General features: G+C 35.3%; 2 protein-coding genes and 1 long non-coding RNA gene across 6 annotated transcripts in view; 2 read left to right on the top strand and 1 right to left on the bottom strand.

Annotated features, from left to right (window-relative positions):
- prep (prolyl endopeptidase) overlaps positions 1-9,752 on the top strand; it is a 56,511-nt gene extending 46,759 nt beyond the window's left edge. The window contains exons 12-15 of one of the 2 annotated variants that reach the window (XM_006626021.2): positions 1,916-2,010; positions 6,827-6,958; positions 7,544-7,700; positions 8,359-9,752. In XM_006626021.2, the coding sequence (XP_006626084.1) occupies positions 1,916-2,010; positions 6,827-6,958; positions 7,544-7,700; positions 8,359-8,656 (682 nt within the window). In that variant the 3' untranslated portion in view covers positions 8,657-9,752. The remainder of the gene's footprint in view (positions 1-1,915; positions 2,011-6,826; positions 6,959-7,543; positions 7,701-8,358) is intronic. The other variant, XM_069178643.1, reaches the window with a different exon arrangement.
- Positions 1-17,774, bottom strand: part of LOC107077763 (uncharacterized) — a 19,187-nt gene extending 1,413 nt beyond the window's left edge. The window contains exons 1-2 of the long non-coding RNA XR_001478757.2: positions 17,646-17,774; positions 17,284-17,473 (exon numbers count right to left, since the gene is read on the bottom strand). This is a non-coding gene — a long non-coding RNA (uncharacterized lncRNA). The remainder of the gene's footprint in view (positions 1-17,283; positions 17,474-17,645) is intronic.
- popdc1 (popeye domain cAMP effector 1) overlaps positions 17,453-27,304 on the top strand; it is a 21,647-nt gene continuing 11,795 nt past the window's right edge. Inside the window, exons 1-4 of one of the 3 annotated variants that reach the window (XM_006626022.3) lie at positions 17,453-18,209; positions 18,357-18,465; positions 18,876-19,105; positions 26,955-27,112. In XM_006626022.3, coding sequence (XP_006626085.1) covers positions 17,701-18,209; positions 18,357-18,465; positions 18,876-19,105; positions 26,955-27,112 — 1,006 coding nt within the window. In that variant the 5' untranslated portion in view covers positions 17,453-17,700. Of the gene's footprint in view, positions 18,210-18,356; positions 18,466-18,875; positions 19,106-23,425; positions 23,738-26,870; positions 27,113-27,304 lie in introns of those variants that run through there. The other 2 variants (XM_015350295.2, XM_015350286.2) reach the window with 2 other exon arrangements.

Genomic DNA, 27,304 nt, shown 5'->3' with positions numbered 1-27,304 from the left:
TTCATTTTAATTATAGTAAAGTTTTTTTTTAATCAAGGTCAAATTAAATGTGCTATTATTGTAAATGACGTGAAGTAACAATTTAATTTGGAGCACACTAAAACATCCCATAAACTTTCCTAATAATAGAGAAAAATCTGTGCTATTCTTGAGAAAAAAAAAACATTATAATAATCCTGTCTGTTTGTCCTACATTTGTCCTCCAGCTGTTCATGGTAATGTAGTTTGCTCAGCAGTCCTGAAACACAATGTCACCTTTACTGTTAGGAAATCCTAGAGGGAAACCTTTTAGAATGGGACAGCGAAACATAGCATATTTTAACTCACAAGTCTCAGAGGGTCAGGAAGCAAGGATTCTACAACTGCCTTTCATGATACCATTTTGTGTTCGGATTAAAATATGCATCAGTATTTTAGAATGATTGTACATTATCCCTGTAATTCAAGCATGGTTCATTGTTATAGTTTAAAATGCTGGGAATTGTGAAATTGTTTTGTATTATTAATTCTCATAGTATTACATATTGCTAATCATTTAAAGAGTGAAATGCCTTTTGGACATTGTTTTCAATAATAGTCTGAAACCATTTTGTCTGTTTCCCTGCCTAAGCATGAATTCTGTACTTCAACATTAATATTGTACTTGTTTAAATATATTTCAAATACAATTATTGCTACTTTTTAAGTTTAGGAACTGAAACTAATTTATCAAACCTTATCACATTTACCACCTTTTTTCATTCTGAATGTGATGCTACCTTTAATCAGTTCATCTTTCTTATTGCTTTTTATGTTATCTTAAAGGAATTGAGAGACAGGATTTAAAATGTTCTGTGCTCTATTTGTTTTTGTTGAAGTATTTCTTTTTCATCAGTGCTGATCTCATTTAATGTCCTGCAAGTTGGTTATAATGCTGGAGGAAAATGAAATATATATTTCACAGACAATTATCATATACTGGTTCTCTGTCTTTTGTGAAGTAAAACTTTTCAGCATTATTACTTTAAGTATATTTATATGTCTGTGACATTATGTAAAAGATCAAATTTCTCTCCATGCGTTACTCAAGACTGCTTACATAAATTCAACTTTAGGTAAAATAAACTCCCATGGGTTACATAAAGTTTTCAAGTTAAGGAGAGTTTACATTACATGCATAGAAAGCAAGTGGTGTAGCATGTTCCTTCCATGGATGAATAATGCAGAGTAAACCTAATGCATTCTCTAGCAGCATTCATTAGGGCTCTGTTTTATACTTCAGTTTTGTTTTGCTTTTGCGCAAAGTAGCAACCTATACATATATCACACCTTTTCTTTTAAATGTGTGAGTAACATACATTGCTGTCGTGTCTTGGAAGCAACCAATATTATTTTTATTTACTGATGAGTACAGTGTAGGGTAAAGAAATGCAAAGTATTTATAAATTAAAAGGTCATTTTCTCTTATTTACTAAAACTAAACAGCAAATAAAGCAAACTTAAAAATATAATTATTCAAATTATAGGGTTTTGAAATGTTTTTTTTTTTCCATTCATGGTTATTACATTTTTCTTCCCTATATAAAGAGGAGACATTTCCTTTCATTGTTCTCTTTGCCTCATGGACTGCTAGCTGCTGGTACATTCTCTCACTCTTGCTCTCTACCCACCTTCGAGATTAGCATATATACCTGTTAACCGTTAAAAGAAAATAAACCTTGTTGAGCTTGTAGTTTTGCTCTTGTGACGTGAATAAAAACTTAGCGTGAAACCTCTATGCAACTCGTGGAGTGGGTGGAAAATAAACATACCATCTGCTATTGTTATCGTTTTTCTTCCCTTGTCTTAATAACATGGTTTTATGTTGTTAAGTGTACCTACATTTCAAATATACCACCAGATTGATTTGAAATAATATGTTTTCTGTTCATTTCAGTGTTTCAAGGCTTATCTTTGTGAGACACCTGGGTGGGGTCTTAGCGATTGCTAATATCAGAGGAGGTGGAGAATATGGAGAAACCTGGCACAAAGGTAATTAGCCATGTTTGTGTTTTGCCGTTAGTAATTAAAAAATATATTTATTAAAAGTGGGAATACCTCAGCTTTCAGCTTGAAGTATCAGTTTTTTACCCTATCATCAAAGGTGATAAGTCTCTGTGAGGCTGTGAGACAGCTTTGTGAGAAAGCCACCATCTTGGCTCAGTGCTCAGACCCTGTATTGTGGCTTTAAACCAAGATGGCCACCTGTTAATTGGGAATCCCTCCAGAATGAGGCACAGCTGGTCTGAATGAGTAATTGACACTCAGAGGGAGTGAGATTCCATGTAAAGGAAAAGAGCTGTCAAGATCTGCATGGAATTAGCCACTCTTCTTAATTAAGAAGACCAACCAGTGGGTAAATGCGGTTTGGGTTTGTTTACCGAAAGGCATTCCTGCTCACACAGGATCAGCTGCGAAAGTCAGTGTTAAAGTAAATAGTGACTAGTGAAGAATGTGATTTTGGCAGCACAGACTTCAGGTTAAATACTCCAGTGACTGGGTGGATAGAGATTAGTGAATGATAGAAAGATGGGCTTGAATAAGAGTAGTGTTAGCTAAGGTAAGACCAGCATAGAAGAACAGGACAGGCCTCTCGATACATGAAAAAACTAAGGAGGCATGCTGGCTCTGTTAGGATGGCTGAGGAGGGACATTTGTCAAAGTGTCATTCACAAAAATGTAATAAGTATCCTAGAAGGACTTATAAACAAGATCTCATTAGACGTGTAACAACCATAAGTACGTTTGTATTCATAAAGGTTAGTGCAATTGAAAGCATTTGCAGGGGTACAGTACATGCCTCTAAGTTACATGAGTGTATATTTAGCACAGCTTCAATTAGCACGTGAATGAAGCCATTCAAAATACGCGGAAAAATCTCGTACTGTGGCGCAGATGGCCACGGTATGTGATTCACTTGCCGAAGATGATCGACAGACAGCACCTGTGGTGCATTAGATGTTAGGGAAATGATTGCTTCATTTAATCTACATACTGTGCATGTTTAAATATGCTTAATATGGAATATTAATATGGAATTTTACAACTAAACTGAAATGTTTGTAGCTGAGCATAAAAATAAACAGGAGCCTAGCACCTCTGAACATCATATCATCATAAACTATATTAATTTAGGAATGTAAATATATTATACATACTGTATATGGCTGGTAGTGGTAGCTTAAATAAAAGGTACACAACAGTATTCCACTTTCTTCTTAACCGTAGTAAGTGACTGAATTAAAGACTGATGCATAAAATGTTTCTTTTGGAAAAGGTGACGTGCTTGTTCTGACTATATTAAGTATATATACTTTGTAAAAAGCTATAATGTTTTAACCTTTTCTATGAATACTTGCTGTCGTTATTTCAGTAGATAAAATGTGTACTTTTTATAATCTGCTAAATAGGAAATATAATATGGAATATAAAGAAATTAATAATATTAGTTTAAGGATCTAAATATAACATTTATATAGCTGGTAGTATTACCGTAGTCCACTTTCTTTGTAAACATGTTTTATTTTTTATTGACTCATTCTCTCATGATTCCTTTTGAAACATTTTAAGCTGTTATGTTTCTAAGTGGCCACATAAACAAAAAATATAGATTTTGTCAATTCGAATGTAAACCTGAAAGAGGCACATCGCTTTCACAACAAGCTATAATAATGGTTGATTTTTATATATTCGGCTATGTAAGAAAGTAATTCTCTGAACGGGCTTTTAACTGCCTGGGTGCAGCGTGCTATATTACAGTCCACTGTCCATTAACACTATAAGGACAATAAAAGTTTTGTTTTATAAAATGTATCCAAAACATCCACTTGTAATATTTTAGTTGCTTACAGTAGTTCCATCTACTGTAAACCACTTCCATCTACTGTGTATACATTAGGTAATTGTAACGTTATACTACTGTTTTTATTTTCAACTACATGAAGTCTTTGAGGTACTGTATCTCTTTTTTGTTCTGTGAATTTGGAATTTCACTATGGACCCCTTATCTTTGATTTGTACTAACAGTCAAACATTTTATGGATGAGACATTCTGAGCATTTCATTTTTTGCATGGCTAGCAAATATTACTATTACAAAGGATGAATTATGTTTTTACCTGCAAAATCAAAACCACACCACAAACTATCTGTCAGCAGACACAAGCCTAAATGTTTTAGCAGTGTGGTTCGCAACTAGATACAACGGCATAAAGCAAATTAATATTTTTTCATAGCAATATTTATCTGACAGTTCAGTTTAGAGAAGCACCAATATATCAATTCTCCAGGAAAATTCAATCACAAAAGCTAAAATTTGCCAAAAATACAAAAAACCTTTGTCCCCTACTTTGGGAAAGAAGATAATGATTAAAGATTATCTAATAAAAATAGCTGTTGTTCAGCAAATTCTGACCATTCAGAGACTTAGGGAGGTCCATAGCATTCATCCCTATTGCCATTTTTCTGTTTTTTTTTTCTTTTTTCTGTCAGTGAAATTAAAAGCTCATATAGCCTTTTTGTTAATCTTTTATACACACCATAAGTGTACAGAAAGTGCAAAAATACACTTTTTTCAACATAAATAGGCTCTCTAGCACTGCTAGAAGTCAAAACAATAGAAAAAACAACAACAAATGCATGCAGTTATTTTTTAGATTTGTTCAATTACTTTCAAGTTGTTATCCAAGGCAGTAGACAGAGAAGACATGGAAAGATGGATATGTGACAGGACTTGACTTTTGAAGAAGGGCAATGCCATGCTTTTGTTGTTTTTTCCTGTTTTTGTTCTGGATATTTCTAATGGGAGTACCGAGTAAGACATAAATAATCTGAAGGTTGGGACAGGATTTCCAAGATGCCCTTTAATTAAAGACCCTAGCCAAGCCTGTTCTGTGTCTACTTTCCAAGATAATTCAGGATATTTAAGGATACATTCCAGGAGGACATTGACCTAGGGGGAGGGGGATTGACCTTTGGGGGGAGGGTGTGCAACAAATACTTATTAATAATGACAATGACACACTAAACAACACACAATATAAACATACCACATACTGTATAAGTTGCTCTATTTAAACACAAGGTGCCTCAGAAGCCTACTTCTTGACCAACCAAAAATAAACACAATTATCCAAGCATAACAAGCCAAAAAGAGGCAAACCTCAAGCCTTATAAACCAAACAGAAAACAACCTACAGTTAAATCTGTCAATATTGATGCTACTTAATGAATTGGAAACTACTGTACTTCCCTGTTCTTAAAACGCATCTACTACCCAGCAGAGACCATTTGTAACCTAGCAATACTCTATACAGGAAATCAGAGCTTCCTAAAAAAACAGAATGGCTAGCTTTTTTAACAAAGTTCAGGTACTAAACTCGGATCTGGTCTTAAAGGCTTATTAGAACAAGGACCTCCTGTCTGGCACTGTTTCCTGTCACTCCTTGGGTCTTTCTCTCCTTTTTCTTCCTCTCCTCAGTACACATGCCAGTCCCTTTCTTGCTTTGAAGCTCCCGGGAACTGCAAATGTTGACCACCCCCCATCTAGCTGTTATAGTCTCTCACATAATTGTTAGCGATTTGCTTTTAAAAAAAAAATATCTTAGAACACATAGATCACTTTAAAAGTAATAATTATGGTTTAATGAAAGATTTACAGTTATAAATGAATCACTAAGGACCAGAGCCTTCACTCAGTTGTTTCACACTCAATAACTTTGCATCTTATCAAAATATTAAGAGAAGGAATCTAATCATTAATTTAATCAGTTACTAATGGAAATGTACCTTTACCATTGGATTAGGATGAAAGAAATGGAGTTGAAAAAACCAGTCAAAAATGCAAACAAATGCCAAGGATATTTGAGCAGTGAAATTATTAAAAAAATAAAGACACAGGAACTTAGATGATATTCAAGATAAAATGCGAATCATACATTTCTGATGGGGTGCTCGCTCTGTGAAGATCCTGTATTGTTGCTACTGCCATGCTTTTGACAACTATAATGTCACATTTTATTTGTAAATCTTACATTAAAAATATTCTGTGAGGCTCTGGATCCAGTACTCTTTTGTTGCATTTACAATGCCTCTTAGTTTGTAATAAAATAGCATACCAGTCTACTTCTATCTTTTACTGAAATTGAGGAATGAAAAATAGAGTATAAATCAGAGTAGATTAAATGTACTATGCTCATCAGTTTAGCTCATGATAAACACTAAAACCCTCGGTCAGTGTCGCTGTCGGACACCTTCATTATTGTCCAAAACCACGGAAAAAGATTCATTGTCTTCCACACCCAGACCCATAAGAATAATCTTTTCATTTTTGTGTCTCTTCCACAATGAAGAATAATTATCTTTCCAATTTCCCTCTCTGACAGCAATGATTGTGTTGGTTACAACTTGCCCACATCACAACACAGAACATTTGCAGTGTAGAAGTAGGTGTCCTGCAGCACATTATTCTAATATCACAGTTAATTTTAGTTTTGGTGCTGTTAATGTTTTTTCTTTTACTCTTGATGAAATACTGTCACATTAAACACCAGTGCCAACATGGCAAGTGTTCTCTTTATGAATATTAACCTGACTTTTATTCCAAATTCTACACATCTAAAAAGACAGCTACTTATTTACAATAAGTGTGTAACAACGTCTAAATGTAATTTTCCTCAAAAGGCTTATTTGCTCAACAAGTGCTAGAAATCTCTTCATGCTATTGTATTGAATGAATGGAGAGTAAAACAATGACAAAACTGAGTTTTATATGCTGTTACTGTTTCATTATGCATTGATTGTTGTTACAGGTGGAATGTTGGCGCAAAAACAAAACTGTTTTAATGATTTCCAATGTGCTGCTGAATACCTTGTGAAACAGGGCTACACATCTTCTTCCAAACTAACCATTAATGGAGGCTCCAATGGTGGCCTTTTAGTGGGTATGTTGTTGATTCAGGTTATCAAAGCTGTTTCAATCTAAGTTTGAATCTAAGTTTTGACTTAAGAATTGTTTAAGGAAACAACAATTTAAGTTACAGATTCTCTCTCAGTCATTCTCTCTCAAGTCATTTTTACCAATAAAACATGCAGACTAAACCTCTAAAGAAAAAGTTGATTTTTTGTGATCATATCTTTTCATTTAAAAAATAATGAACCATGGTACATCTTGAGATCAGGAATCTAGTCAAATTAACACAGTTTTAATGATTGCTGTGAATGTCTCCTCATAAACAAAACTTCTATATTGACAAAATCACACTGCCTTCACAAAGTAAATGCAAAAAACTGAATTCAGTTAAATAAATGATTTTGATACCCTTAGGTTTATATGCTCAGCGTCCCATATGTTCCTCAGTCATTTTCATAAAAGCAGAAATAGCATAATTACTGTACTGTATATGCATTGATCTTATGTTAAACCACAATACTTAATAAATACTTTATTTAAAAATAAATATACTCAAATAACTTTATTTTACATATGTGTTTTTCTGACATTTCTACAATTCTCTTTGTTCTTTTAGCTGCGTGTGTGAATCAGCGACCCGACTTATTTGGCTGTGCTGTTGCTCAGGTTGGAGTTATGGATATGCTGAAGTTTCACAAGTTTACTATAGGTCATGCCTGGACCACTGATTTTGGGTGTTCTGAGATAAAAGAACAGTATGAATGGTTAATCAAGTAAGTTAGCTAAATACCGAAATTATATGCCATAAGAGATGTTGAAGAAAATCTGTTGGTAAAATAGTAAAGGATTGCATTTATTTCAGACCTGCAAATACTTTACTGGTGGCTTTGCTCCATACTGTACACTGTATTGAACTCTTTCTCAGAATCATTATATTTAGGTTAAATCTTTCCATTTAGGTGAAATAGGTTTTAAGTATTCTTCAGTAAAATTCACTGTAGAATATAATTTTAAAGTAAATAAAATGTCATATAATTTAAGAGTTTATTGTAATATTGTTAAAATGGATGGAAACTATAAAAGTCATTACTGCATGTGCAGTGTTCTTAGGTTTAGTTTTTACTTATAATATAGACTATAAATTAAAGAGTAGATCTAACTACTCTTTTGGATCTAACCATGAGTGAAAAATTTAAAAACTATAACCAATATCAGTTTTTTAAATGTTTAAAAATATTTTTTTAATTCCTGTTCAGAATGTTGATGAATTATTGCAAAAATGTACATTTATAGGAAAAATTACTATACGTGACAGGAAAGTGAGAAATGAAATGCTAAATAGTAATTTGTCACTGAAATTCTGTGCTCATTTTTTAAAACTGTGAAAAAAGCAAAACTCCCCGAGTTAAAACCATGCTTTTCTTTTTGCAGGTACTCCCCTCTCCATAATATCAAGGTCCCAGAAGAAAATGGAGTGCAGTACCCAGCTGTGCTGTTGCTCACTGCAGATCACGATGACAGAGTGGTGCCACTGCACTCCTTGAAATACATCGCTACCTTGCAGTACATGGTCAGCCAGAATCCCAAACAGACCAATCCCTTGTTCATTCATGTAGATACCAAATCTGGGCATGGTGCAGGAAAGCCAACCAGCAAGGTCATACAGGAGGTGGCTGATATGTATGCCTTCATTTCTAGATGTCTTGATATCCCGTGGATTAATAAATAAGAACATCATAGCCCTCTTTTTCTCAAAAGAAGAAGAATTAAGGGCTTTGATAACAGAAGAATGCAAATTAATCATGGATATTACTTACAATTTGTCACTTGATTTCCTTTCACCATGTGCACCAAATTGTAGCCTGTAGTGAAATATCATATTTGTTTACCTTCTAGCAGAATATTAGTTATATTAAAGGTAGGTTTAATTTATATTATTTTGTTGAAACAATTAGTTACCAAATAAAATACCTTTTTATTGTTCAAGTGTTATGAGCTTGTTAATCATTTAACACTAATAATGTTCAACCTTTTATCAAGGCATTTTAGGTCCAGGAAGTATATAAAATAAAATGTTTCAGACCTGGGTGGGACAGTTTTTGAATAGCTTTTTGCTATTTCCTGCGTTACATTTTGTTATTGGTTTCAAGCGTGCTATACAGTGGATTTGGTATCATTGTAGTGTCAATACTTGTACTTTCCCTCATTTGTCATTTTTTGTGAGCCCTTTATCATAAGGTTTCTTCAAAGATGGTAAATATAATAAATTAGACTGTTTTGTTTACTTTTCCTGTTGCATATATAAGAAAGTCTCAGAGAAGGCAATAAGATGAGACTGGTTCATTGTCTCGTGATTCTTTTCAAAGCTCTCAAGAATATATAGAGCCATTACATTTAGTCTAACTTTAAAAAAATGCATCCTGTACATTTAATAGAGTATATCCTATGTTATCAAAGTGTATAAACTGTAAGTAATATTTAAAAAAACTATCAAAGCCATGAAATAAACTTTTACAGGTTCCACCAGGTCCTATTCATTTCTGTGAGCTGAGTAATTGTTGCTGGGCATTCACAGGAGCTCGCATTCTGTCAATGCAATTGCTACGTGAGGAAATGTATTCTTAAAAACTATTAAAAGCATGATGTTTAAAAAAACAGTATTTTCTTTTTTGTGTGAACCTGCTGTATTGATTTATATCCTTGCAGCCTGGTATTTCTGTAGACTACATTGTGTTTCTACCTCTAGATATAAGCTGTTTGTGTTTACCTCTAAGTAAAGAGAAAATACAGTTCTTGTCAACAATAAATAGCATTTGAACAATTGATTTTGCTTGGTGTTGCACTTTATTTTCTAGTTTTAATAACATACGACTGTAAAAGAGTGCATTTCAGTTGCTTAATTACTGGTAGTCGCGAAGTATTTTTCATTGGTTATATTTTGCTTTTCTTTGATAAGGATTCTCTGTATTAATAATTCCTTTAATTTGATAGCGCTTTTCTAGACAGTCTACTAAAATCGCAATCAACTGGATGATGCAATGGAGAGAAGAACAGGGTGATAAAACCAATTCATAGTTGGGGATTATAAGGAGGCTATGTAGGATGGTCATGAAGGATGGTGCCTTTTTATAGTATAGTATCCTCATCATCATACTGGGGCATTAGGACCAACAAATGCTGCAGGGTGAGAGCTTTCTACTAGTCCCACTAACACCTCTTCCAGCAGCAACTAGCTTTCCCAGGAGATCTCCCATCCAGGTACTGGACAGGCTTACACCTGATTTGCAGGGTGATATAGCTGCTGGCGTGGTATTGTACACCCTGGCATGTTACATCGTTAGTAAGAATGTGAACAACGTCACATGTGTATTCTTAGCATTTATTTAGTCAAATAACTGGCTCTAATTCATTTCTCGATTGTTAATCGCTAATAAGAATACATTTTAAATAATATATATTGACTGATGTTTTTTCTTTAATTTATTACTGAACATCTATTCTGCATTATAAAAAATATAACCCAGTTTCTTTAGCTGCTATAAATCTTGTCATGGTTATACCAAACAGATCATCTGAGTTCTAATAGTGGGGAAATTGGAGGATGTTCTTTGAGGGGGATTTTGAATGGAGAAGAGGTCTGTTTCCATAGCAGGGGGTTATACTTTTGTTGGAATTTCAAAGATCAGTGATCCTCCCTGCACCAAAATTTATCTGCATAAATCAGGATTTTTGCATTGGATGCATTCACATTAAAAATAATAAATGCTGTATCTGACCATTTCATAACCATACACCCATTTCCAAAGAAAATATTTCATCTGTACCGCTTTGTTTAATATCCACCCATTTTCTAACCATGTCATCCAATTCAGGGTTGCAGGGGTACCAGAGCCTATCCCAGCATGCAACAGGCACAAGTCCATTGCAGGGCAAATACAGACGTATATACATTCACACCAGGGCCAGCTTTCCCAGAATCTGATTAACCTACCAGCATGTCTTTAGACTGTGGAAGTATAACAGCACCTGCAGGAAACTCATGTGAACATGGAAACAACACAGAAAAAGCACTCCAGGAAACCGAACCCAGGGCCACAGTGCTGCAAGACAGGAATGGTAACCTCTGCACCACCTTGCCATCCTGCTTTCTTATATATATATTCTTGGTTAATAAAGATACTTGAATTAACATTATAGTATTTCAGATGTGTACTTCTTAGTCTAATGAATGTTTGGGAGAAGGAACAAATGAAACATTTGCACTAATGGAATGATAAAAAAAACTCAGTAGCTACAATTGATCTGTTTAGTTTAGGAGCAGAAATATAACACTGGCTTTAGCCTGTCTAGTAATGTTACTGGTATGCATGCCCTTAGGATGTTAAATGGTGTTTATTTAAACCTTTTTAATGAAGAAGAATTTTGTAACACTTGGCTTAACCATTTAGGATGTTGGAATTTCACTGCTGTTCAAATTGTTGAGGGTGTTTGAAAATGTATTAGTTTTTCCAAAAGCAATTTGAAGTGCATACAAATATCTTGTAGAACTCAGTTATAGATACTCAAATTCATTTTCAACTTAATATTGCATATTGGATTTTAGTTATTCTTTCTTGACCCCTCATATTAACCGTTTCATATTATTTCTCTTAGGATACCAAGAATACTCTTTGAACAGGACTGAAAACATTTTCAGATCACTGATGTTTGAGGTAATGTTTGTCAAGATTGTTTGCTGAATTTATCTACTAAAGTGGTCTCTACACTTGCAAATGTTTTACCTGTTTTCATTAATAATATCAAACTAAGTTTTAAGTGACATTAATCATGTTACCGTGGCCATTTTAAGTGATACAGTATATTGATTGATCTTTTTCTCATTATCCTGGGTTATAAATGAACTATCAACGAATTTAAATGAAAAACTGTACTTCTTTACATGGAATACTCCATAGGAAAAATATACATTCAAGATTATTATCACAATGTACTCCATAAGCCTTAAATATCATTGCATACAGTGTGATCTGAATTTTATTTCTAAATCTACAAAATATTGCTAGAATACTTATGACACAATATGTATAGTACATTATGCTTTTAGATCTTAAGAAGTTAATGTTTGTTCATAACTGAAACGCAAAATGGCAAAACTAAACAAGTAGTTTTCTGGGGTTGTTTTACTCCTGTTGCTGCAACAGACTAAAAATGCTGTCTTTTTAAGAGCATAAAGACATTTTAAACTACCAAGAGACTTGACTAAAGGAATTTAAAATTTGTGTTTATTGTTAATCTCTGAGGGGTGCTGGTTTTTATGTTCTGTCTACCTGATTAAAAGGCATTATAGTAGCCGTGTTTTCCAGTGGTGACTCGGAGAAGTAATTAGGTCTAGTTGTTACAAAGTAAAATAAAAACTGGTGAGGTCCCAACTGCTTTTATAGTGTTTGAATGGATAAATCAGTATTGTGTCTTCTATGAGCAGAATATTTTAAAGCTTTAAAATAAGACAATACTGGGGTAGTTAGTGCCTATGAATATTGGTTTTAATTTATTTGGTTTCACCTCTATAAAGAGAAATATCCAAATAGAATCAAACTCAGACTTTAGACACAAGACACGTTACAGTTTTTCTCAATTGCTGGCGCATAATTCTCTGAACTATTCACCAATACCACATCTGCAAAATCTAACACGGAAAAAACACATAATGGCTGAAAAACCACATACACAGCCCTCAAAAAACAAACTATCAGGTCTGAATGCCACACACTTATGTCATACGATATTTGTAACTCTCAGAAAGCAACAATAAAACACTTTGTCAAAAAAGTAAATTCTCTGATAAAAAGGAGAAATGTATGTAGGAACATAACAAATTGAACAAAACCATTTTGAAAAAAATCACTGTAATGACTATTCAGATGGTTTCTTTTTACACAAATTACAGTAAAATACACAACATGCTTTCTGTAAACTAAGAAAAACACAGTTAACTGCCAAACACAACTACTGTATGCAAGCAAAAAAAATGCTGCATTCAGAAACAGTCTTGTCTGTCTTGTGGATTTGGCCACAGTTTTTCATCTACATCACAGTTGATGTTTTCCCTAGCAGCAGCAGGGAAAAAAAGTCTCCTAGCATGACAAATCCATGCTTGGCAAGCATCTACGCGAACATCACCACAGGTCTCTTCCATTGCCCGGAGTAGACTGACTGGCTCATAAGGCTTACAGTCATAAACCTTCCATCACCATGCAGAAAAAAATTCCTCAATCCGAGAATATGGTGGAAGGAAGACAACCTGGATTTAAGGCTGGTTGGTGAACCATTTCCTGAAAACCACTGCACGGTAGAAGCTTACATTGTCCCAAATGACAAAATAAAATAAAATAAAAATGTCTTTACTCTGAATAAAGACATAATTATATAGGTATAGTGATGAGGACATTGTGCATTTTTCTTACAGTACTGTATACTGAAACACTACTCCCCAACACCTTTGTGCAAGACAAGTGCCATGGAATAAACCCATTACTTGTTCCTACTGTATGGAGATTCATAGCTTACCTGCATGTATAAGTAGCACATTTCTTTCACATGATCCCTGTTTCTCTCAAATGGCACACAATATATTTGCTTCATAGACATCCTGTGCCTTCTCGGCATGCGATCAATGGTGGATATGGATACACTGTACTGTACGATCCACGTTGTGAAACATTCCATTGTCCTCTTGTATATGGTGTTGGATTTCTTTGAGTTTTAGGACATTATTTGCCAACACCATGTTAACTATTTCAGCCTCTTGTTCTGGGGGTGAGCAGTTGGTTTCACCCACCAGCCACTGGTCTTCTCTGAATTCTGCATAGAAACTACGCTAAGTCATGCTCCAACATGCTGTCATCTTGCTGCTATGAGGGCCAAATATCCTGCAAGTTACTTTTAATTTCTACCCACTCATCTGTTCTCAGTCCTAAAGGTTCAGATGATTCAAACTACAGTGAACCAGCTCAGATTGGGTAACATGGCCCAATATCACTCTGTAACTCACAACTGGCAGCCCACTGAAGCTCAGCAGGTGTGAGCCTGGTCAGTACCTGGATGGGAGACCTCTTGGGAAAAACTAGGGTTGTTGCTGGAAGAGGTGTTAGTGGTGCCAGCAGCAACCTTAGTGCAGCGCTCACCCTGCAGTCCATGTGGGTCTTAATGCCCCAGTATAGTAACGGGGACACTGTACTGTAAATAGGTGCTGTCGTTCAGATGAGATGTAAAACCGAGGTCCTGACTCTCTCTGGTCATTAAAAATCCCAGGGCGTTTCTTGAAAAGAGTAGGGGTGTAACCCCGGCTTCCTGACCAAATTTCCCATTGGCCCTTACCAATCATGGCCTCCTAATAATCCCCATCTATGAATTGGCTCCATTATCCTCACTGATAGCTGATGTGTAGTAAGCATCAGCTATCAGTGGCGCACTATGGCTGCCATCACATCATCCAGGTGGATGCTGCACATTGGTGGTGTTGGAGGGGAGTCCCCATTACCTGTAAAGCGCTTTGAGTGGAGTGTCCAGAAAAGCGCTAAATAAGTGTAAGCAATTATTATTATTATTATTATTATTATTATTATTATTATTACACTTCTCGTCCTGTTTCCCGCATATTCATTCCATTGTTTATTTAATTATCAATCAGAATGGCTCTTCATTCATTTGAAATGTGTTGTCTTCCTCTATTTCCCCCTACCTCTTGCTCTATGTGCTCTTTGTTGCTCAATTGTTTTCTGTACTGACCACTTCTGCAACCATTTTTATATTGGAGAACTGAGTGAAAGTATTTGACTGTGTTTGTTCAGGTGAGGACTGTTGTACTTCATTGTCACTTTGAGTGTTACCAGGGGTTTCACGTATTAGTAAGTAATGGCCCAAGTGTTCTTACAATGACTAATGTGCTTATACACTGAGGATTCTGTGGCGTGTTGAATGCAATGAATGTGTTCAGTTCTGCAGAGCTGGTGCATTGTTCTGGGAATTTTGTATTGAGATCAGATCGCTCTCTGTGTGCATTTGGTCACAGTGAATAGGCAACTGGGAAAACTGTAAGATCACTAAAACTTGGAAATTGCATTATTCTGGATTGATCCATATCTTTTATTGTGTTGGTGTTATACTTGCCCCGCCACCTTACAGTGGAGCGTAGCTGTGCCCACCCTCACTGTTCTCCGGCGGGGCGTGTTGCAGTTTCAGTGGCCAGCAATGACATCTTCATCTCACTCCTGAGCCACCATTCCAGTTTCCCAGTGGAGCCCTTCCTGACCCTGGTTTCCAGTTCCTTAGGGCTCCGTCTGGGAGCATTTCTCCATGGCTGTGCTGCCCAGAGGATTCCAGTGGCTGAGAGAGAACTGGACGTCAAGTCTGAAGCGGAGACCCAGCCTAAGCAGATGTCTCCACCGGACCAGTCCAGATGGTGCCTGGGAAATTGGTTACGTCCTCTTCCGGGCGTTTCACCAACAGCACATGCCAGGCCTGGTCTCTTAAGGGCTTGTGTCTTGAATCAACCCTCCGGTCACTACAGCTCTCCAGTTCGCCTGGCTGCACCCCAAGCAACTGCAGTGAGATGTCCACCCCTCCAGAAGCTGCCTGCCCTCTCTGTGCAGCCAACTTTTATAGGGAACCTGGACGCAGGAATTTGCTCCTGGACAGAAGAGAGCACCCAACAGCCCCAGCTCTCAGTTTATGTCAGCAGACTAAATTTTACTTTTTACCCTCTTCTGTGCCCGTGGTGCTTTGAGCCGGCCACTCTCCCTGGTCTGTCGCACTTACTGTCTTGGGTCTATATCACCTTCAGCGTCATCACATTTCCTGAGGGACGGCACTGTTCACGATAGTTGGTTCACATTAAAACACATACAGTAATATAAAACAAACTGTGCAAAACTCTTAGACATTTTGCATTGTCCTACTCTTTCCTTTCAATTTTCATTATGTATAAAGAAACAGTTATATGCAATAAATAGTTCATCCTGATATGCGTGTATTTTCCGGCACAAAAAGTAGCCTTAAACTTTATAGATTTGTGAGGCAGTGGTTTCCCATCTCTAGAGGGACTCTCCACAACTTGCTTAATGTTATTTATGATTAAACAGCTCATTGATTATGATGAACAGACACAGGTGGGAATGACACTGTATCAGACACTCCCACATTGAGTGGTCTTTCCTTTTATAGAAGTGCAATTGGTTAATTTTCAGTCAACACAACTGAATCAGTGCTGATTTGAAACACAGATGTCAGTATAGAAATTATACCAAATAGAGATGACATTTGACCTTTTAAGAGCCAAATGCAAATGAGTAAATACACCCCAAATAGAAAACTTAGATTCATTTGCTCAGGATTAAGCAAAAACTACAAAAGACGGTGTTCTTCCAGATCCTCGCTTAGGAACTGCTGGTGTAGAGAATAAAATAAACCATGTTAATGATGAGGAATGACAGAAAATACATTGGATTTTATAAGGAGCTGTAAATAGCTACAGTACTACAAGACTTCGTAATACCTTTTTTGTACAGTATGTACTTTTACTTTTTTAATTGAAGACTCCATAATGACAAATCAAAGTTGTTACAATTGTAGAAACCTAGTTGAGTCTGTAACTAAATAGCTGATGCTCATTTATGTTCTTATCAATTTTAATAAAAGTGTATACAGTATACTGCAAGGCCTGTGTCTAAGATGTCTCATGACTTCAGTACAGCAGTGAATTCTGTTCAGTTAGCACAAGTCATTTAGCAATGGGTTGTGCGTTATTCATAATCCCACTTTAGATAGAATATCATAAAGATCAATTTGTCTCAGTTTCAGTTATTTTATTTGATCTATCCCTGGTGTTTTTAATCTGTATTAAGGTAGGAGATATTTTGACTGGCACTCTATGCATTAAAATGGTGATTAAACTAAGATGTAAGACACACAAAATGTTCTACTCAGGGACTTGGAGTGAAGGCAAAGGATAACATTTGGAAGATGTACTCTTTAAAAATACAAAAACAAAAAAAATGTAAGCAAAAATATACAAAATGAGCGTTTCGACAGTGGAGTCAGTGGATTGCCAGTCTTCATTGCAAGTGCTCTTTAAAAACATACGAATGACAGTTATGACAATATCGTTTCTAATAAATAGGGCGTTTAGAATATAGTAGCATTTTGTGACAGCCTACACGCTGAGACGCTGAAAGTGGTCGATAAACCAGTTTCTAGAATTTGCACACTGATAGTCATTTTTATTATACTGTTATTGTTCTCTCTTCAGAATCAATATTGCCTATATGTTTCGGTCCTATATTCGGCGGAGGATGTTACCTTCTTTACCAGATGGTAAAAACACCGCACCCATTTCAGATGCTCGTTGTTGAAGTAGATTTTATGCACCTAGGTAGTCCAAAGCATAGTTCTTTCCCACGTACCCGGTTCTTTTCAGCAGCATTTGCGAATGCAAGGATAAGGTAGATCCGTTCAGGTTTTCACCTCTGAAAACGGAAGGCAACGGGACCTGGGGGAGAAAGCACACGGCAGATCGTTCAAAGTGAGGATGAGACGCCAAAGTCTGTGGTTACATTTTAGGACCGGGGATTATTCATTGCGTTTTCATTTAAGAACTTGAAGCCTCTAGGATCCTCTCAAACGTGTTGTTGGCTTTTGAAGATAATGCAGTTTAAACTTACTTGTCACATTCATAAACCTTTTCAATCAAGTTCTTTTTAAGCGTCCAGTTATTCAATGGAGCAAGTGTATTTGGAGGACGATAACTCAACTTTGTGGAGCACGGTGATAGATGGTCTCCCTTTCTGCATTGACTGGAAGGATGATGTGGAAGGTGCCGTCTGCCATCTCGCCAATATTTTCTTAGTTTTGGGTTTCATGGGAGGAAGCGGGTTCTATGGGCTTCTTTACTTGTTTTTCTTTGTGGCACTTGGTTTTCTCTGCTCGTCGATTTGGGCATGGTTAGATGCGTGTGCAGCAGATACTTTTTCGTGGAATTTCAGCCTTTTTGTGATCTGTCTGCTTCAAATCGTCCACGTAGCATATCGTCTCCGGAGTGTCACCTTTGATAAAGACTTACAAGATCTTTATGGTTTTATGTTCAAAAAACTGGGGGTGTCCCTTACCGCTTATGGGAAGATAGTTTCTTGCTCCGAAGGACAGATCCACACTATCGAAAAAGACCATTGCTATGCAATGGAAGGCAAAACGGCAATTGAGAAACTTTCCATTCTTTTGTCTGGAAGGTAGGTTAGAAATGTAGATTTTCGTTCACCTTAAATTAATAGTTAAGCGTGTGTCTCTCTTGTACTTTATATTCATCTTAATGCGTGTACCATTTTAGTTATACCCATAGAGTTCTTATAATGTAACCGGTATTTTTGTTTTGGCAGAATCCAGGTAACGGTTAACGGTGAGTTTTTACACTATATTTACCCCTACCAGTTCCTTGATTCACCAGAATGGGATTCTCTCAGGCCATCAGAAGAGGGGATGTTTCAGGTAACTGTTTCAAGAATGTTCCATGAATGTTAGAGTGCATTAATTACAAATTGACTTAACTGAAACTGACGATAGGTATTCGTGAAGCTGATGCATCCCGGTTTGCACACCTCTGTAATCAGACCAGACTTAAATTATAAGACTGATAAACGCAAAATAGGTATATCACTGTTAAAGTAAACTATTTTATCGACATATTCAACAGTTCCGGTGTTTTTTTTACGGTGTTTTCAGTTTTGGATGGTTTTTTTGCGAATAGTTCTTTCTTAGGGCTAAAACTGAATTGACTTTCATTTGAATATGAACGTTTATGTTTCACTTAAACTTTTCAAATGTCGTAATGTTAATTGTTGCAGTTCAACTTGATTTCCAGAAACGGGAAATGTTACTGAAATGTTTTTCCTCCACAGGTTACACTGACAGCCGACACTCATTGTCGATATGTAGGCTGGAGGCGTAAAAAACTTTATTTACTGTTTGCAAAGAACCGTTATATCGCCAAAGTGTTCTCCCTCCTGGTCAGGAATGACATAGCAGATAAACTCTACTCACTCAGCGACAAGGCCTATGACAGCAATGGATTTCGATATGATCTCAGATTACCCAATTTCTGTCACGTGGTTGTCCCGGATTTAGAAAAGAGAGGCATCCAAGAACCAGAGCAGCAGAGTTAATCTGATCCTCGTCGAAAGGAACTCTGCTGATCAGCACGGTCGGATCATTTTATTGATGGTCGGTTTCTCATCAGTTGCCTTTCTAGTCATTTTTACTCCGGGAAAGTGCTGACTTCTTAATTATGAACTGTATGCAGCACATAGAAACAATACTACAAAGCGTTGTACTAAATATGTATCTCTATCGTCTGAAAGTAACTATTACAATACATTCAGAATTATATTTTATTTTGAAAATTAATTTTCAATGAAGTGTTGGCCTGATTTCTTGATATATATCCACAGTAGATCCTTGTTTAAACACTGCCTTTCAAAGGTCTTAATTCACTTCTACTGATGTTCCATTTTGTTTAATTGAAAATTATGTATACACTTTTTTACATTATTTTTTTCAATTTGATTGCTCACACTGAATACTTTTATAGGTAAATGTCAGGACAAACTGCACATACAGTATTGATTAAATACGTATTCACCCCTTTGCTATGACACATTTAAATTAGATCAGTTGCATATAATTTATTTGAGAAGTCGCAAACTGGTTTCTGTGATTAGCATTCATTGTGCTAAGGATGCATTATGTTGCGGGGCTCTTCAGGAGGGACTGTGATGTTTGTCAAGATCAAAAAGAAAATGAATAGAGTAAAGAACAGGGAGATTTTAGAGGAAAACCTGCTTCAGTCTGCAAAAAAGAACTGCAACTGGCATGAAATTTAACCTTTCAGCTGCACAGTGACTCGCAAACTCTGTGGCAAGATTTGACGATTGCCGTTCATCAATTATCCACAACCAAACTGACAGAGCTCAAGCACGTTTTTCAAAGAAGAATAAGGAAGATTGCACCACCCTGGTATACAAAGTCACAAGTCAATTACATTATCAAAATACGTCTTAGGCTTTTTGATATTATAAACAGATACCTTTATATTTTATATTTGACTCAAAGAATTGTAAGGAAGTCAAATACAATAATAATATTAATGAGATAGTTTTCTTAACTACTTAAATAGAAACTTATAATTATCTCACATTAATTTGCATTGCATTTTTTTCTTTCATTCATGCCTGATATTGTATCAAATGTCTCAGATCTGTCAATAAATTGTGACTATAATTGTGCTATAATATTCGAACCACTGGTCTATTCAGCATAGTTTTTCCACAGAAGAACACCATAGTGTTATTGATCATTATTTGACTTGAGCATAAGAATATGTCTTTGGCCTTTAAATTTGTACTGAAATATCTCAGGGGAACAGGGGTTGACTTTTAAAATGAAAGATTAAATCAATTTAAAATGGTTTCAATTTGAAATTCTTACAGTACTTGCAATATAACGTCTGACCTAAACATATGAAATTTGAAATACTGAAATAGTGATATTCAAGGAAAGTCTTATAGTGTAGCAAATTCCTTTAAATCTTGTTTTCTATGCCTAAAATTGGTGTGGAGATGTCAAAGTTTTGTGTACATTTAAAGCAGTTCATTTGAAATTTGCTGTTGTAAATATAGAGTTATAGTATTTTATAATTGCAGTCATTGCTTTCTTTAAACATTGATATTTATCCTTCTTTTAATACATTTTCATAATCACAATAAAGCCTTATACAATTTCACTGTTTGTTTATGTGCTACAAGTATATTTCGGAGTTGATCATCACAGCTCAGTCCAATATACTATATATACTATATACTCAAGTCATTCTTATGTGGTGATATTGAATAAGTGTAATCCTAAATTGTCAGTTCATGCCTGTGAGAGATGTAATGTACTGTATGGGGAAGTTAACATGTAGAAAATGTAGGTGATATTTTGAAAGTTGACCTGTGTCTTGGTCAGTGAAATAACTGTTTATTACCCACTGGTAGAAGTAGAGATCAAAACTTTTGTAATAAATGTAATTATTTACATACTCTAAATAAAAAATCAAAATAAACACTTTGTACTTGGAACAGGAAAGATGTATTTATTTTAGTGTAGAATAAAATACATTTTATTAAGAATTTTGCCTTTTGATTGACTGCAGTAATCTAAATTACATGCAATGCTGTCATAAAATACAAAATGATTTGCACAGGGTCTAATAATGAAAAGCACATGTCTTAAGCTAGTTCGAATGCAGGGTAGCTTTCATGATGAGTCACAGACACTTTTACCAGTATTGGCCTATTTATATCTCGGCTGGAATGGAGTTGGAGCATTCCTGTTAGCAGACGAAAATATATACTTAATTCATAACAAGTCTGTTTAAACCTGTTTAAAAGCATGTACAGATGATTGAATCAAAGTGTAACTACTACAAACTGATAGACTGTAAAGCATCAAATGAGATAATACGAACTGTAATGTTTAGCATGACTTTGATATCCATGATTTGTGTACTGCTTCATGTTAAGTCTTAAATCATACAAGTAAAGAAGTAATCAGGGTATGTGGCCAATAACTATTATGCTTTAACTTTTTTTTAACATGCCTACTCATTCTTTGACTGAAAGCAAAATTAGGTCAAAGCTTTGAATTTTGGACTGAAAGAATATTGTTGTAAATGGATCTGCAGTAAATTTGTTCTTCATTGTAGTGAAAGTCATTTTCCCCCTTAAATTTCAAAATGTTCTCTTTTTTTCCCAACTGTTTTCGCATATAATGTTAATGTACTGTAAGGATTCTGTTGTAAATAGAATAATTACAATACAGTAAACAAAATGTGATTGTTTTTGATTAACAATTGAATGTAGTGAAGTGCCTTGTAATTTTCCCATAATTGTTTCTGCAGTATATTAAGCTTCAAGGTGATGTTAAACCATTATTGTTGTTGTTGTTGTTGTTGTTGTTGTTGTTGTTGTTGTTGTTGTTGTTGTTGTTGTTGTTGTTGTTGGTGGTGGTGGTGGTGGTGGTGGTGGTAATTGTTTCTGTGTTAAGGGAAAAAAATGAAATTGTTTATTTTATGATTATACCCTTCCAGAAATGTTTTTTTTTCAAAATCCTAATAAATGTTTGCTATTTTTAAGTTGCATGCATGTCGAACTTGTCTTTCATACAAGAGGTGTAAAGTAATATATAAAAGCATGTTTTATATGAAACACATTGCAAATTCTGGTGCTTACAAGCAAAAACACATATTTCCTCCTTTCCTCTCTCTCTGGCCTGCATTAACCATTTCACAATTATATTAGAGACTGTGCAAAATAAGATTTTGTGGAGTAGTGAACAATGTTCTGCTTATTAGACATTTTCTAAAAATGCAGGTGAAGTATTTGCATAAATAATAGAGCAAAAGTTCCTGATCTTACAATCTCATCTAAAATTGAAAAAAAAAATTAATATCAGACTGTAAAACACAATATAATTTGGGGGTTCTTTATATAATTAACAATTAGCCTTGCAGCATTCCATATGATTTATTTGATGCACTGTATGCTAAGAACTATGCTTCAGAGTACTAAAACGTTTGGCAGTTTCAAATTTTGATTTTTCATACTTCTGCCTTAATTTAAGGACACTTCATAATTTTTTCTTTGTTTTTGCGAGTATACATTTTTCTGTGATGGGTCTCTAAAACAATTTTCTTTAGACATAACACTGACTTGTGGCTGATAACTAATATCCAGTCGACAGGACGCAGACATGAAGTAAAACTCATAATGTTGATTGTTATTCTTGCCGTTTCCCTTTAATGTCAGCAGTTCCCTGATCAACATTTGAGTACAGTTTGTAAAATACACTGACAAGGGATCTGAGATTACCTGTCACCTTAAAGCGCTGTCCAGGGTGCTGAACGCACCTTGCATATTGTCAAGTCAGCTGTAAGAAGTGAGGACTGTAAAATTAAAAAAAAAAAGACTACTGTAGCCTTACAGGAAAAAGCATGCCCAGTGGAAACGATTACATTTGCTGTCATTCACTCCATTCCAAATTGTAAACAGAGACTATTGTTTGAATAGTTTCTCAAAACCATCCCGTTGTAAAATTAATCCGATAAGGAAGTCACGGTGTTTTGCGTCGAAATTTAGCTATGTTAGCTATGAAGTCATCTTTTACTATGAAGACTTCCATATGCCGCGATTTTCATCCATGGCTTACTTACTAGTTTTCAAAGACTCAAGATATCAAAAATATCAAGGTGGCCTTCGATCTTGGTCGCGAAAATATGATTGCTAAAAATGTTAAATAATAAGATTTATAAATTCTCCTGTAGTTTGCTTTGTCTCCCCCTGGTGGCGTTCCTGCACTATGCACACTCGGAATGTCTGGGCGGCGGAGACGGCTGTTCCCTCGCTCCTTGCCCATTTTAGTAAAAGACTGTCAGCAGCAGAGGTGGAATGCGAAGATCACATTGTGCAGCCCTGCTTCATACGGGTTTACAGTTACAGTTCTACCTTCTTTTTTGTTAGGTTTCTTTTCTTTATTGATTATTATAGCTTGTATTTTCTTGTGCAGTTTACCGAGAGGTGTTTACAAGAGACGGTAAGTGCATATAGCAAGATTTCAGTCCATAGATTTTCGAACTGGAATTTGACAGCTCCCTGTTAAAGTGGATATATTTGGGATTATTAAAATCAGACAAAAAAAATCAGCATTCGGGGAAGGTTCGTGTAAGGTGAGTTTCCGTGTCACATGTCTCTTAACGTTTGTTGTGATATTTTTATTCCATTAATAATATTGCTGGTCGCACCATCACACATTTTTTTTAATTTGGACGAAAAAGAAAGTTGGTGGAAGGAAGCATGGTGACTAGCTGTCAGTGAAGAAACATAATAACCTTAACTTGTAACAGTGTCTGGCATGCATTTATATTTTAAGTTTTATATTGCAATTGTATATTTTACATACTTTCTAACTTAATGTCGTTTGGACCTTTACTCTCAGTAGCATTTTGTGCAATTTAGGTTAGATGGCATTTCTTGCAAAAAAGCACAACATACTACTTTCTAAACAAACTTACTCGTATTTTCGAGGCACACGAGTGTTTAAAGAATACAGGCAAATTACTGACCTGGAACTACCGGGTCTCTGCTATAAGCACCAGTAACCGCAGAGTTAGATTCTGAAGCATATTTTAACTTTAACCTTCATGAAGCAGAAGTTACGGTAGCATTGAATAATTATTATTTATATACTGATGTTTTAAAATATCTTTAAAAGACCGAATAATAAAATTAATTTAAGGAATGTTTGTAAGTTATACTCGTGTTTTGTGAATATAATTGCATTACGTGTACTTCTACAGTATATTTTAAGTTTGTAAAGTTGTATCATTTTGAATAAGAACAAAGAGTAGTGTTTACTACACTTCTTAAATTCGTACAATAACAATAACGGTGTCAGGTTATACACTGGAAGTTCAGCAAACACTGTATACATATAAGAAAATAAACCAAATTAAGTCACATGATCATGTGGAGAAGATTTCTTTAAAAATATTAAACAACTTATTTTAACAAAGTTAAGGTCTACATAGTTACAAAGTCAACTTTAAGTTCTTAATAGATTTCAATAAAACAGCTGGGTTTCCCTCCTAAATCCTTCAGAAATTAACAAGTAGGTATTACGAAATACCAGTTTGACCTATTTGTTAATTTAACAATCTAGGCATCTACTTCCAGTATTTTCTAAATATTTAATGTGTACTGAGAGATTTGACTTGATCAAGAACTGACATGTCTTTTAACATTACTATACTGTTACTGATACAGACAATAAATAGACCTGGTAACATAGCACAATATATAATATGGTTGAGAGTGAGATTGTTCCTCTGTATGTACATCATCCAAGTGAACACCCAAGCACATGTAACAAGGATAAAAATCGTGATTACTTTTTATATATAATATTTTTATATCACATTTGCTTTTTTATATCTAGGTAATATTCATGAATTCTAATGCCTTGCAAGTGTCAGATTGTATTTAAGATCTAAAGCTGGTTAAGTTTTTTTTCTAGATACCTGGATTATTATCTTAACAAAAAATTAATTATGTGAGAGTGAAATGACATGATAATTAAGACGGTAATTAAATTAACGGTTATTAAGTTTTGGTTACATTATTATCAACACCAACAAATTACAAATGTTTAAAAAATAACTTTGGTGTTTATATTTTTATTAAATAGCGTTTTCCCCATTATTAGAGTTATTTAGTAAAGTAAAATTGTCTTTTGAGTTTTTTAGAGAGATGAAAACAGAAAACATTGTAGGAAGATAATATTTTATAAAAAGAGTTTTACTTACACAATATATTCTTCTTTCATCTGTTTATAAGAAAAACTCATAGTTCCTTTAAAAAATCATTGGCTTACAGAAAATATATAATGTTTTTTTTTCCTTTCATTAATGTAATAACATTTCAATTTTAAACACAACACTCCAAATATTCACTGAAAATGATTAATCAACCTCTCTCATAATCAAAGCTTATAATAAGATTAATAAAAAAAGATTTCCTCTTGACTCACAGCCTTTACCCAAGGCTAATCCCACCTAGTATTCACTGAAAATGATAATGCTGATGTAATGATTGAGAAGGGGCAGATACAAGATAAATATGTTTGGATTTTCAGGTAATAGTTCTATAATTTGCTTGTACATTTATGTGTATGAAAATATTACATATGAAAGGTTACACATGAAAGGTGGTCTTTTGATTCATCTAACGCTGTATCCTAGTAGCTAGCTGATCCGAACATGTCAGGTTAGCTTGTTTCAGGCTCCCACACCCTGATGCTCATTAAAATACCATTGGATATTGAATTGGAATGTTATATAAAAATGTAACAATTATAGCTTAAAGAATTTTTTATGACAGAATACACACTGAACCATAGCCCTTTAGATAGATAATACTTTATTAATCCCGTAGGGAAATTGATGTGTTACAGCAGTCCAGCCCAAGACAAGCAAAACAGACATCAGAATAGTTATAAAACAAAAGACAAACAAGATAAATAAAAATAAATACATAGGTGTGTACAAAATGTGCTGATCATAGTCACTGTAAAAATAATAAAATTTGTGCAAAATGTGCATAGGTTTATACAGACTGATTGTCCAAAAAGTACAATGGAGTAAACATGCTGTCCATAGAGGAGCAAATGAAGGGCTAAAAGTCCTAGCCAAGGGTATCGTTATACACCCTGACAGCCGCCGGGAGGAAAGACCTGCGGAAACGTTCCCTTGAACACCGTAGCTGGAGCAGTCTATTGCTAAATGTGCTCCGCTGCCCAGTAACAGTCCCATGAAGCGGATGAGAGGTGTTGTTCATGATGGCTGTGAGCTTGGGCAGCATTCTCCTCTCAGCCACCACCTCCAGGGGGTCAAGGCTCATCCCCAACACAGTGCCAGCCTTCTTGATGAGTTTATTGAGCCTATTTGCATCTTTTGTCATGATGCTGCTGCCCCAACACACCACAGTGTAGAAGATGGCCGCTGCCACCACTGATTCGTAAAAAATGTGTAGCAGTGTTCCACACACACCAAAGGACCTGAGTCTCCTAAGAAAATAGAATTGGCTCTGACCCTTCTTGTACAGGGCATCAGTGTTACCAGACCACTCCAGCTTATCATCCAGGTGTACCCCTAAATACTTGTAGGAATGTACGCCCTCTACATCACCCTGGATGGAAACAGGGTTCAGCGGAGGCTTATTCCGCTTTACTCTGTTGCAGTTATGTAGTAAATAACAGCTAAATGGGAATTGTTTTTCTCTTTCAATTTCTTTTTTCTATTTTAGTTAGAGTTCCAGAATGGCAGCTTCCACAGAAACAACCAAATACTTTTTGACTACATTACCTATGGATTATAGCACAATAGTAAGTGGCGGAAGTGCAGAGCAAAATGTGACCTCTTGTGAAGACTGGAAAGAAGTCCACCACTTTGTGTTCCACATGGCTAATCTCTGTTTTGCTGTCGGCCTTATTATCCCAACTACGTTCAACCTGCATATGATATTTTTGCGCACCATGCTGATAATAGGTATGTAAACAAACTTAGTTGTTGGTGCCTGTTTTTATTGACAGCATAAGCATTTCAGTAGCTCTCAAATACAGTATCTCTTGAATTTTGAAGCAGCCTGATTCATATCCATAAAGGTTTTTGCTCTTCTTTGCTTATTTTAACATTTGTTTTTATAAGCATTTTTCCTCTGCACAGCAAAGAGGGTAAGAA

This window comes from Lepisosteus oculatus, chromosome 2 (assembly GCF_040954835.1).
Source record: "Lepisosteus oculatus isolate fLepOcu1 chromosome 2, fLepOcu1.hap2, whole genome shotgun sequence".
Taxonomy (NCBI): Eukaryota; Metazoa; Chordata; class Actinopteri; order Semionotiformes; family Lepisosteidae; genus Lepisosteus; species Lepisosteus oculatus.
Note: the sequence above shows the minus strand (reverse complement) of the source record. Positions and strands in the feature narration are given on the sequence as shown.